The 14,339-nt window shown below is 27.7% G+C and overlaps 1 protein-coding gene across 2 annotated transcripts in view; it reads right to left on the bottom strand.

Annotated features, from left to right (window-relative positions):
* Positions 1–14,339, bottom strand: part of cpne9 (copine family member IX) — a 71,141-nt gene that overhangs the window by 11,196 nt on the left and 45,606 nt on the right. For both annotated transcript variants that reach the window (XM_051096906.1, XM_051096905.1), the window contains 7 exons: positions 13,005–13,046; positions 12,748–12,823; positions 9,644–9,697; positions 9,480–9,541; positions 5,494–5,540; positions 5,146–5,327; positions 2,111–2,238 (listed from right to left, as the gene is read on the bottom strand). In XM_051096906.1, the coding sequence (XP_050952863.1) occupies positions 2,111–2,238; positions 5,146–5,327; positions 5,494–5,540; positions 9,480–9,541; positions 9,644–9,697; positions 12,748–12,823; positions 13,005–13,046 (591 nt within the window). The remainder of the gene's footprint in view (positions 1–2,110; positions 2,239–5,145; positions 5,328–5,493; positions 5,541–9,479; positions 9,542–9,643; positions 9,698–12,747; positions 12,824–13,004; positions 13,047–14,339) is intronic.

Below are 14,339 nucleotides of genomic sequence, written 5' to 3'. Positions count from 1 at the left end.
AGATTTAGCTGGATTTGGAAAAAGCCTTGAAACTGACAAGGGCAATTAAAAGCCTCTTCGCATGTGTGTGCAAGGTTTAGATGTTTTGTCATGTTATGAGACGAGCGGTGCATGGTATACGTGATATTTGAAGCGTATCAGAAATGATTTTTTAATTCAAACCCTACATTCCTCTTTTGCACCAAATTTAAAGAGTACTAACCATACATGTTTTCATATAATATAGTATAAATGAAATATTTTATTATTAATATTAATTATTATTATCATTATTTAATCTACACTGTAAAAAAGATTAGTATAATTTGTAAATAAAACAAATACAACAAGAAAATACCATTTAAGGTTTTCATATTTCAGAAAATATTCCATCAGTTATTCTTAAACATTTATTTAGTGTGTTACTTTTCTTTGTAATTAATTGTGAAATTTACTAGCAATTTCTGTGCAAATTATTCTTACAGAAATGGTCACACTGAAATTAATTTGGTTCATTTGAAATAACAGCAGAACGATAAAGATGTATAATATATTAAATAAAAAATGCAGTCAGAGTATAACAGTATAAATAAATAATGTTGACCTTTAATATAGTAATGTCAAAATCACAACTTTTAATAAATACGAAAATAAAATATGTAAAATGTAATCATTTATTATTATTATTATTATTATCATTCAATCTTTTATCTACACTATAAAAGGATTTGTATAAATTGTAAATAAAACATACAACTAGAAAATATGATTTATTATTAATAATTGCGAAATTTACTGGCAATTTCTGTGCAGAAAAGTCTTACAGAAATGATCACACTGAAATTAATTTAGTTCATTTTTTTAAAGCAGAACAATAAAGATGAATAATTATTAAATTAAACAATAAGCAGGGTATAATAATATAAATAAATAATGTTGGCCTTTAATATAATAAAGGAAAAAATGCATTGTAAAATAAATAAATATTATTTTATTATTTTTAATTTTATTATTATCATTATTATATAATGTACACTGTAAAAAGATTTGTATAATTTGGTTCAGCAGAACAATAAAGATGTATATTATAAATATTAAATAAAAAATAAGCAGTCACAGTATAAAAGTGTCATAAAAATGTCAACTTTTAAGAAACAAAGAAATAAAATAAGTATGTAAAATGTACTCATTTATTATTATTATTATTATTATTATTTAATCTTTAATCTACACAGTAAAAATATTTTTCTAAAGTGTACATAAAACAAATAGAAAAAGAAAATATTTAATATAAATATAAATATTATATCAGCTATTCTTAAACTTTTATTCAGTGTGTTTGCATGTAATTTGTTACTTGCCTTTTCTTTGTTCAATTGTGAAATTTACTAGCAATTTCTGAGTGAAAATGTTTCAAAGTAGCTACACTCATTTTTTCATTGTATATTTGTGCACGTCTACTGAGTTACCTGAATTTTGTTAAATATTCTGTTTCTCTAAGACATTTCCCTTAAATATCTTGCACCAAAGTCTGTCATATTTCATTTTCACTCAACCATTTTCTACCTGTATCTGATGCTCAAAAAAGGTTATTTTTTCTACTGTACTTTTGAAACGTTATGTAAACGACCTCATGCCGTGATATTTAAATTTCAAATGTTAATGTGCGCATGGCTTCACATCACAACCATACTGATTTCTACAATGACCCATTTTTGCAGCTGAGTCTCAGTAAACATTGGTGACTAGAGAGGATCGCTTTGTGTTGTGAGCCCTGTCTACACAGTAGTACATCTCGTACTTCAAACCAACAAGAAAAATCCTGTTTTCCATTATATGTCCCTTTAAAACAGTTTTTTCCTGCGTGGTAAACATCAGAGCGCGACTGCATCTGAGCAGCAGGTAGACTGAGTGAAGTGTTAGTCAAGCGCAGGATTCTGGAGGAGTCTTTGGAGCGCGTGTGCGCCAAAGTGCATTTGTGTGGAGAGAGGACAGGCTTTAGAGTGAATAACAAGTGGATAGTGACAGTAAGGAGTTCAGCTCGCAGGGGAGACGGAAAAAAACAAGCAGGGCAGAGAGACAGAAAGAGACCTCAACCTCGTGTCAATTGCAGGAGGACTGTTTAGCTTACTGTGCCACCTGGTTGATGACAGGAGCAAAGTTGGTGGGGCCGTAGAGCTGCACTTTCCGGAGACAGTCGTAGTACGCCTCCAGCACGCCTTCGATGCCGACGCAGTTTGCATTCTCGCAGTCCGAGTTCTACGGGGTCAGAATACACACGCGTTTGAAAAGATCTCAACAAGTTCATATATAACACATGAGGAATAACGTCAGTCGTTTCTGACTTATTCATACCGGACCGCGGCATATTTTATACTGTTATACTGTATACTATATCCAAAGCTAAAAATTCATGACAGCATAGTTTAGCTATATATTTAGCTAATGAATACCAGGTCTGTGTGGTTTGTGCTTTAAAGAGATCAGACAAAAATTTAAATTCTGTTATTTGTCATTCCAAACTTGTTCCAAATATTACTTTATTCTGTGGAACACAAAATAAGATATCTGAACTCTTCTTGCCTATACAGTGAAAGCCAACAGGGTCCATTTTAGAATAGAGATATTTAAAAATTTAGGAAGAAAGAAAAAGTCATACAGGTCTCGAATGATATGGCATTTTTGGGTGAACTATTCTTTTAACCATCCAACATTACTGTTGCGTTACTGTGTGTGTGTGTGTGTGTGTGTGTGTGTGTATTTTTAACCCCATAAAGCCTACCTGTCATATTTGATACACAAATTTCCTTTAAATTATCAACATGATCAAAACTATACACAATCTGTACACAATCTACTACATGCCCTCTACATGATTATATATATATATATATATATATATAAAATATTTGTATAAATTGTAAATAAAACAAACAGAACAAAAAAATACTATTTCATATTTTCAGAAAATATTATATAATTCTTAAACATTTATTCAGTGTATTTATTAGCAATTCTGGAGTGAAAATTGTTTTAAAGTAGCTACACTTTTCACATTGTACATTTGTGCATCTCTACTGTGTTTATTAAAAAGAAATTCAGATTAAATAATAAAAAAAAAAAACAGATTGTGTTGCTGTAAAATCTACTGATTTTTATAAAGTAAACGTCAGAATACTTTTCATATTGTTAGTAATATCTCAAGATGAACACTTACTGGACTAAAGCAACTTTTGATAAATAATAATAATAATAATAATAATATATATATATATATATAAACACACACATATAATCATGATAAAATGTGAGTCTCAAATAAGATAAATCAGGCTTTTGAGGAACGTTTATTTGTACAACTTTCTGTCATAATTGCATTATTGCATTTATTAGATAAAAACTACAGAGTTTGATCATAAAACAAAGCATTTAAATATCACTTTATTGGAATATATAGATTAACAATTGATATTTATCTGCATTTTATGTACACTTACATTTTATGTAAGACTTATAATGTTTTTTAAAGAAGTCTCTTCTGCTCACCACACCGGCATTTATTTGCTCTGAAATACAGCAAAAACAGCAACATTTTGAAATATTTTTACTATTTAAAATAACTGCTCTCTGTTTGAATATATTTAAAATGTTTATTTATGTGAGTGTTTAAAAAAAGCTTTCAGGGTTAATGAATAGAAAGATCCAACGATCAGCATTTATAAATAAGAAAAAATATAAATTATATAAATTATATATAAAAAAGTAAAGAAATGATAGAAATTAATACTTTTATTTTGCAAGCATGCTTTCAATTAATCAAAATTGATGATAAAGACATTTATAATATTACAAAAGATTTCTATTTCTGATAAATGTAGCTCTTCTGAACTTAGTTGTTTTCAACATAATAATAATAATAAATGCTTTTTGAACAGCAAAGCAGAATATTAGAATGATTTCTGAAGGATCATGTGACTGGAGTAATGATGCTAAAAATTCAGATTTGAAATCACAGGAATAACTTACATTTTAAAACATATTTGAATAGAAAACAGTTATTTTAAATAGTAAAAATATTTTTAAAAATGTACTGTTCGCTGTATTTTGGATCAAATAAGTGCAGGCTTGGTGAGCAGAAGAGACTTCTTAAAAAAACAATCAAATTCTTACTGTTCAGAAAGTTTTGACTAGTAGTGGTCTGTTATACAGTTATAGTGCTTTCATTAATTTACATTACAAGCTATCAAATATATCTTATATATTATCTTACTTTCTGACTATATAAATATCAGCAATTGCACCAAATTGCATATTTTGCACAGTTTGGGCCTCTAAATAAAAATGAAGTGTTTTTTTCAAGTATGTGCTCCATATTCTTCTATATCAAACTATATTAGTAATAAAAGCCTGATGTATTAAATATTACATTAAACAAAAAAACACACATGCAAACTTTTTAAAAGTTTAGTCACACTTTATTTTAAGGTCCAATTCCCGCTATTAATTAACTATTAACTATGACTTTTGCCTCAAAAACTCCTAATTACTGGTTAGTAAGGTAATTGTTAACTTTATGTATTGGGTAGGATTAGGGATGCAGAATGGTCATGCAGAATATGTGCTTAGTAAGTATTAATAAATAGTTAATATTATAGTAATATGCATGCTAATAAGCAACTAGTGAATAGTGAGAATTGCTCTTTACACTAAAGTGTTACCAAAAGTTTTATTATATTTAATCGGTAACATTTTACAAAAAGGTGTCATTTGTTAACGTGAGTTAATGTATTAACTAATATGAACAAACAATGAACAAAACATTTACTACACTATTTATTAATATTTGTTAATGTTAGTTATTAAAAATACAGTCATTCATTGTTTGTTCATGTTAGTTCACAGTGCATTAATGTTAAACACAAATTGTGATTTTAATAATACATTAGTAAATGCTGAAATTATCATTAACTAAGATTAATAAATGCTGTAGAAGTATTGTTCATTCTTAGTTCATGTTAACTAATGAACCTTATTGTAAAGTTTTACCATTTAGTCTAAAGCTTCAAGAGACTGTTCCATTTCCCCCCAAAAAAGATTTTTCTAACTATTATTTCATGTGTCAGGCTTTACAGGGTTAATGATGGTTCCTTCCGAGCTGTTACTCACCAGGGGAAAAGCATGAGAGATCTTGCCATCAGGAGGGAGTTTAGCTCCAAAGCCGTAGGCAGGAAAGAGTTTGTCACTGTCATAATCCTGGACGATTTCCCCCACGGCTTTAAGGGCCATGGCGTATGCGTTCAGCTGATACGGGTTCATGTAGTGGAGCGATGTCGGCTGTGATGGGTTTCCTGCGTTCAGGTATCAATCAATACAAGTTTAGACACAAGAGCAAAGACATCGTGGTCACTTACATCAGTGCCCAGCTCTAAATCTAAAACGGACAGAAGACAACTGCATGCCACACAAACACGAATGCTTGTGTTGTTGTATTTCAGACAATGAAGATGGTCTTACCATTAGAGGCGGTGAAGTCTATGGCTACAGTGAAGTTGAGCTGTGTTCTGTTTTCAACAATGAAAAGTATCATAGTTAAAATTTGCAACAAAAGCAGTATATACATACAGTACACTACCAGTCAAAAGTTTTTGAACAGTAAGATTTTTAATGTTTTTTAAAAAAAAGTCTCCTCTGCTCACCAAGCCTGCATTTATTTTGATCCAAGTACAGCAAAAACAGTAAAATTTTGTTGTATTTAGGATCAAATAAATGCAGGCTTAGCGAGCAAAAGAGAATATTTTTTAAAAATATTAAAAATTTTACTCTTCAAAACTTTTTTGTTCAAAAACTACTTGTCTTGCATATAATATACACTATCATTCAGGTTTGGTCAGTAAGAATTTAGGAAATTAACATTTTTATTGAGAATGGATGCGTTAAATTGATTAAAAGTGACAGTAAATAACTAAGTAGATAAATAAGTAAAAAAACTAAAGAAATTTGTATAAAAATTAGACAATTTCTATTTAGAATGTTTTACTTTTGAATCTTATTTCATCAAACAATCTCAAAAAAAAAACAAAGCATGGTTCCACAAAAAATTATTTATAAGTAAATTTATATAAGTAATATTTAATATAAATACTAAAATTGGAGTAATGGCTGCTGTAATTTCAGCTTTGCCAGCAAAGGAATACATTTTAAATTCAATTTTAAAATATATTAAAATTGGTAAAATTAAAACATCCTTGGAGAGACCGAGACTTTTTTAAAAATACATTTAAAAAAAAATCTTACAGACTACAACATTTTGATTGGTTGTGTATACAAAGGCTATTAGTTTAAATGTTTCTCTTGTATTTATTTATTGCACATTACAAATATCATCATTAGCATATGATCAAAAATTGAACTGAAATATATCTTAGTATTCATTTTGTCCCCCATTTGTTTTAAAAGACAGCAGCACTCGAGCTGACATGAACAAAACCAGATCCACATTATATTGATATACTTCAAAGGAAGCAAGACACCTGACCTTTAGTACAAAGGAGTTGGCATACTCAATGTCACACATTTGATTAGTACCCTAGAAATACTCCACAGTCCAAATAATATACTCCAAACATCTCCTGTTCATTTTAATTCATTTGCATTTCTTTGATTTTCAACATGCTTTTTAGCTTTTGGACGCCACTGTATATGCAAAATTATATTATACAAAAAAAAAAAAAATCTATAAATGCATATTTATATTGCTAATCTACAGAAGAGGATTACAGCCACGCAATAAAAAAAATAAAACCATCTCGAGATTAAAGTCATTATAAAAAAAAAATAATAATAATAATCGAGATTAAATGTTGAGATAAAATTTGTTAAATTTAAAAAAAACAAGTCTAGATTTAATGTTGACATTAAACTCATTAAATTGTGAGAAAAAAAGTAGAGATTACATGTTGAGAATAAACTCATTAATTTGCGAGAAGAAAAGTCGTTAATTTGCGAGAAAAATATTCATTAAATTTCGAGAAAAAAAAGTTGTTAATTTATGAGACAAAAATTTCGTTGAATTTCGAGATAAACGTTGAGATAAAATGTTCAGAATAAACTCATTAAATTCCAAGAAAAAAGTTGTTGAATTTCTAGAAAAATGTTGAGATAAAAAGTTGAGATTAATTTACGAGAAAAACTTGTTAAATTTTGAGAAAAAGTCGTAACATTTTGAGAATAAACACACTTGTCATGTTTATTTCATCTGGTCGGGGAGAGTCAAGTAGCATCTGCAGTGGCGTAGGTTGGAGAGAAATGCACACAGATGTGGCACATGGTGTGATCGACTGGGGTTCGAGCCTGACTTTTGCAGAACTTGCTGTTCTTCCTTTTATCTCGACATTTTTCTCGATATTTAACGACTTTTTTCTCGTAATTTAATGACTTTTTTCTCGCAATGACTTTTATTTCGACTTTTTTTCTCGCAATTTAATGAGTTTATTCTCAACATTTTATCTCGACTTTTATTTCAAAATTTAACAACTTTTTTCTCGCAATTTAATGAGTTTATTCTCAACATTTTATCTCGACTTTTATTTCAAAATTTAACAACTTTTTTCTCGCAATTTAATGAGTTTATTCTCAACATTTTATCTCGACTTTTATTTAAAAATTTAACAACTTTTTCTTTGTACTTTTTTAATCTCAACATTTTTTAATGAGTTTATTCTCAACATTTTATCTCGACACTTATTTCGAAATTTAACGACTTTTTTCTCGAAAATTAACGACTTTATTCTCAACATTTTATCTCGACTTTTATTTAGAAATTTAACGACTTTTTTCTTGAAAATTAACAACTTTTTTCTTGTAATTTAATGAGTTAATCTCAACATTTTATCTCGACTTTTATTTCGAAATTTAACAACTTTTTTCTCGCAATTTAATGAGTTTATTCTCAACATTTTATCTCGACACTTATTTCAAAATTTAATGACTTTTTTCTCGAAAATTAACTACTTTTTTCTTGTAATTTAATGAGTTTATTCTCAACATTTTATCTCGACTTTTATTTCGAAATTTAACGACTTTTTTCTCAAAAATTAATGACTTTTTTCTCAACATTTTATCTCAACTTTTATTTAGAAATGTAACAATTTTTTTCTCGCAATTTTATGAGTTTATTCTCAACATTTTATCTCGACTTTTATTTCAAAATTTAACAACTTTTTTCTAGCAATTTAATGAGTTTATTCTCAACATTTTATCTCGACACTTATTTCAAAATTTTACGACTTTTTTCTCGAAAATTAACGACTTTATTCTCAACATTGTATCTCGACTTTTATTTAGAAATTTAATGACTTTTTTTATCGAAAATTAACAACTTTTTTCTTGTAATTTAATGAGTTAATCTCAACATTTTATCTCGACTTTTATTTCGAAATTTAACAACTTTTTTCTCGCAATTTAATGAGTTTATTCTCAACATTTTATCTCGACATTTATTTCGAAATTTAACGACTTTTTTCTCGAAAATTAACTACTTTTTTCTTGTAATTTAATGAGTTTATTCTCAACATTTTATCTCGACTTTTATTTAGAAATTTAACTATTTTTTTCTCGCAATTTAATGAGTTTATTCTCAACATTTTATCTCAACTTTTTTTTCTCGAAATTTAACGACTTTTTTCTCACAGTTTAATGAGTTTAATCTCGAGATGGCTTTATTTTTTTTATTGCGTGGCCCTAATCCTCTTTCATACTAATTAAAGTAAACTTGAATTTAAACTTCTAAGCAAATGATCAACATGCTTCCAACCTGAATAAGTTCAATCAACAGATAAATATTCTTGCTGTTATTTGAAATACATAAGCATATGTTTTTATCAAGTCAATGCATAATTAAAGATCCAGTAATTAAAATAATTAAAAGACAAGCATATGGCATAATATCCTGCTATACTGAATCACTGCTTTGATTTCAGTTGTCTGGAAATGAATGATGTTTGCTTTAGCAAAAAAGTTTTTACATTTTTTTTCAGGGCTGTCGACTGACTAAAAATCCTTATTCTTTGCTGCTCGCATTGTGTGCATTTTTTTTTTAATGATCACATTAAATCACATCATATTGACAGCCCTAATTTGTATATGATCCATCAAACAATTTGACCATTACTGGGTTTAGACTTGAAGCACATAACCAGAACTAGGTTATAATGCAAAAAACATCCCTCGCATTCCTATAATGCATTTTTATTCTATTCTGTCTGTCAGTTTTCAACACACATGCCTGAAAAAAATGAATGGCAAGTGAACTGCCCTGAAAGCTATGATATTAAGATCCACTCTGGTTTATTGGTATTGTCTTGAACGCAAGATATTCAGATTGACTAATCGCAATTCCACAAACGGTTTACACACACATGCCTATTCCAGCTGCTCTCTAACCAGTAAATCTGCATCTTTCTCCAGCCTAATTTATCCAGGGACTTTTAAGGGGCACTCACCCGCCTCGAATGAAGTCCACAAATGTGTACTCGGATTCCACTTTGAAGGACAAAAGTGTTACCTAGAGAGAGCGAAACGGAGAGAGAGAGGAGAGATAATGGAAGTCATTATGAAAATAAATCAGAAGAGGAGAGCGCTTGACAGGTAATCCATTCACACGTACCGTGCCGGAGTTGACGTATTTCTTTTTCCTGCCTTTCTTCTTAGGATTCAGAACCTGAAAGAAACAAAAAGACACCCATCAAGCATGGCTGAAAGGAATATGACATATTACTGAAGTGTCCTCACATATGTTTTTTTTTCTTTTATGATTCATGAAACATTTTTGGCACTTCATGAATACTGCCCACGTTGTTGTCCCTTTACTTTTTTTGCAGGCATCAGAAGCACATGTTTTATTTTTTTATTTAGCTAAATTAGATATGTTAGATAAACTATTTTCATAGTTGCATGAAAAGTAACTAGCTTTCAACACATCAAATATCTGCATCCCCTCTTTTGACCTGTCTTCACTTTCTCTGTTGTTTTTTACAATGCAAATCAGACAACAATGACAACTTGGATAATCTGTCGAATTTATATTCAAATTTAGCTCAACTACATTAACACATTTTATTAAAACAATATTCAGCTGTGTCCTACATTTTTATATAATTTATATACATATAAACAATTACATACAAAAAAAAAAAAACACACATATTTTTAAAATCCTTTTTCACTTTTTAAGATTTGCAGGTTATTCTTTACCCTGTTCAAGGTAAGTGTTTTTAATTCACATCAAAATAATTAGTTAAATTAGTTACCATTAAAACATATTTGATACTTGAAATAAAATAAATATTAAGTGAAATAAAATGATATTACAAAACATTATTTCAGCTAGTTGCCAATGCATCATTTCTCATTTTCATTTAGTTTCATTTGATATATTAAAATGGCTAAATAAAAAAATTTTAAAGATCATATAAAGTATACAGATACATATTTTTAAAGAAAGAATAATACTAAGAAAATGACAAAACACATATTTAATTTATTCATTCAATTTTTTTTTTTTTTTTTTAATTAATTTAGCTAAATTAGATATGTTAGATAAACTATTTTCATAGTTGCATGAAAAGTAACTAGCTTTTAACACATCAAATATCTGTATCCCCTCTTTTAACCTGTCTTCACTTTCTCTGTTGTTTCTTACAATGCAAATCAGACAATAATGACAATTTGGATAATCTGTTGAATTTATATTCTAATTTAGCTAGTAAACAAAATATTTTTATATAATTTATACACATATATACAATTACAAAAGAAAAAAAAAACACACATATAATATTTTTTGAAATCCTTTTTCACTTTTTACGATTTACAAGTCTACTTTACCCTGTTCAAGGCAATTGTTTTTAAAATCACATCCAAATGACTCTAAAAGTAGTTAACTAAAACTAAAATTAAAACTATTAAAACATTTTTGATACTTGAAATAAAATAAATATTAAGTGAAATAAAAAGACACTACAAAACACATTATTTCATTAATTTCCCATGCAACATTTCTCATTTTAATTGTTTAATTTGATGTATTACAATGACTAGACTAAAATAAAAATACAAATTCATATAAAGTATATAGATTCATATTTTTTAAAAGAAGAAAAATACTAAAAATGACAAAAACATGTTCTATTTATTCATTTATTTAGCTGAATTAAATATGTTAAATAAACTATTATTTAACAAAAAATGATTATTGCATGAAAAGTAACTAGTTTTCAACACACCAAATGTCTGTATCCACTTTTATGACCTGTCTTTCTCTTTTGTTTCTAACAATGCAAATCAGACAATAATGTTGAATTTATATTGAAATTTAGGTAGTAAAAAAGTAAAATAAAAAAAATAAAAAAATTTAATTAACACATTTTAAGTACTAAAACAATATTTAGCTGTGTCCTACATTTTCTATATTTTATACAAATATATACAATTACATACAAAAAATAAACCCACACATACAATATTTTTTACAATCCTTTTTTTTTTCACTTTTTAAGATTTGCAAGTCTATTTCTTTACCCTGTTCAAGGCAAGCGTTTTTAAATCACAGCCAAATAACTCTAAAATTAGTTAACTAAAACTGAAACTAAAATTAAAACCATTAAAACATTTTTGATACTTGAATTAAAATAAAAAAATAAAATAAAATAAATTACATTAAAAACCATATTATTTTAGTTAGTTTCCAGTACAGCATTTCTCATTTTAATTTAGTTTAATTTGATGTATTAAAAAGACTAAACTAAAATAAAAATGAATATAAAGTATATAGATGCATTTAAAAAAATAATAATAATAATACTAAAAATGACAAAAACACATTTTATTTATTTACTTAGCTAAATTAGATGTTAGATAAACTATTATCCAACATAAAATTATCACTGCATGAAAAACAATATTTAGCTGTCTCACATTTTTATATAATTTATACACATATATACAATTACACACAAAAAATAAACCCACACATATAATATTTTTTGAAATCCTTTTTCACTTTTTAAGGTTTGCAAGTGTGTTAAGGCAAGTGTTTTCAAATCACATCCACTAAAACTAAAATTAAAACCATTAAAACATTTTCGATATAAAATAAATATTAAGTGCAAAAAAATTACATTAAAAAGTATTATTTCAGCTAATTGCTAATGCAGCATTTCTCGTTTAACTGGATGTATTAAAATGACTAAAACTGAAATAAAATATAACTTAAATATAACTGAAATAACTAATTATTTCACAAAACTGAAATAATTCATATAAAGTATGTAGATACATATTTTAAAAAGATCATTGCATGAAAAGTAACTAGTTTTCAACACATTAAATGTCTGTATACCCTTTTTCTGTATTCACTTTCTATGCTGTAACTAAAAATGAAAATCAGACAACAAAGACATAATTTGGATAATTATCACTGTAGTAAAAACACATTTTAAGTACTAAAACATAATATTTAGCTGTGTCGCACATTTTTGCAGAATTTATACACGTATAAATAATTACATACAAAAAATAAACCAACTCATATAATGTTTGTTTGAAATCCGTTTTCAATTTTTTAAGATTTGCAAGTCTAATTCTTTACCCTGTCCAAGGTAAGTGTTTTTAAATCACATCAAAATAACTCTGAAAGTGCTAAAGTGTTGAGAAATGACTGTATGTTTTGTCAGAACTGAAAACGTATTTGTACAAAACAGTGTTTTTTACCTCATAAACATTGAACTGGCTCTGTCCGCGAGACAGCTCTCTATAGCTGGTCGTAAACTCGCCGATGAAGTCATGACTGAAGAAAAATGAAAGCGTTTACTTGAGCGAGGAATAGTTAATGAACACTGCACGAGCATGCTGAGAAGAAATTATTTTGACTAATGAAAATTTGACTTGAGTTATTCTTGTTATGCAGGATGATTTATGTATTCATAAACACAATATTTACTACCCACAAGGCATGAAAAACAGCGTACCTTCCATCTCGGTCCCAGTCATAAACATCAACCTTCACTGTTCTGGAGAGATCACAAACAAATCAAACCTCACAGCAAGTCAATATCTAAAATTAAGTGCAGACAGGCTGAATTTTCTCAAAAGGTCAGAGTATGACAGCAGCCTGGCGAGTCCACAGAGCCAGTCCAAAATAACACCTGCACCGGCCGCTGCCTCACTCCAGCTGACTGCTGGGATTGTTCCGACTGCCACAGTGACACAGCTGCCCGTTTCCACAGCTCACGGCACCAGCGGCGTCTCGTTTAAACACCTCCGAGCTCGGTACACAAGCCTGAGGGTTGCTTTAAAGGTGCTAGAAAAAAATCTATTGCTTTCAAAAATCATAGAGTCAAAAATGACTTAAATGTTGGGGACATAAATACAAATGCACTGGCTCTCAAGAATCTAATGTATAAAATCAACACTGTATCTTTACTCATATCATTCGTTTACTGTATTAGGGCTGTCAAAATTACACATTTAATTGTTTGAGATATTTTTTTAACATTCTTAATGCAGTAATATTCTAACTGTATGATTATCTTCTGTGTGATTTTGAGAAATTGCATTTCTTATAAAGCTATTATAGTTAACTAAAACTGAAACTAAAACCAATAAAACAAGGTTAATAAATATTTATGTGAAATAAAATTACATTAAATTTTTTTTATTCCAGCTACTGTAATTGCCAATGCAGCATTTCTCATTTTTTAATTTAGTTTCATTTCATGTGTTAAAATGACTAAAACTGAAACTTTAAAACAAAAAATTATAAACTATATAGATATATATTTTTTTAAAAATATACTAAAAAAGACAAAAACACAATTACTAAAAAACTAAAATTTATACAAACTATATAGATACATATTTTAAAAAATACTAAAAATGATAAACACTAAAACATTGAAATAAAAATTAATTAATATAAACTATATATATACATATATATATTTAAAATATTAACAATTATGATATATATTTATATTTAAGATATATATTTAAAACAAAATAATAAAAATGACAAAAACACAACACATACTAAAAATTTAAAACAAAAATTCATAGCAACTATTTAGATATATATATATTTTTTAAATATTAAAAATGACAAAACACAATACAATTACTAAAACTTTGAAACAAAAATTCATAGAAACTATATAGATATATATTTAAAAAAATACTAAAAATGAAACACAACACTAAAACATTATACATATACATATATATACACACACACACACACACACACACACACACACATATATATATATATATATATATATATATATATATATATATAAAATGGCAAA

Source organism: Labeo rohita, chromosome 23 (assembly GCF_022985175.1).
Source record: "Labeo rohita strain BAU-BD-2019 chromosome 23, IGBB_LRoh.1.0, whole genome shotgun sequence".
Lineage (NCBI taxonomy): Eukaryota > Metazoa > Chordata > Actinopteri > Cypriniformes > Cyprinidae > Labeo > Labeo rohita.
Note: the sequence above shows the minus strand (reverse complement) of the source record. Positions and strands in the feature narration are given on the sequence as shown.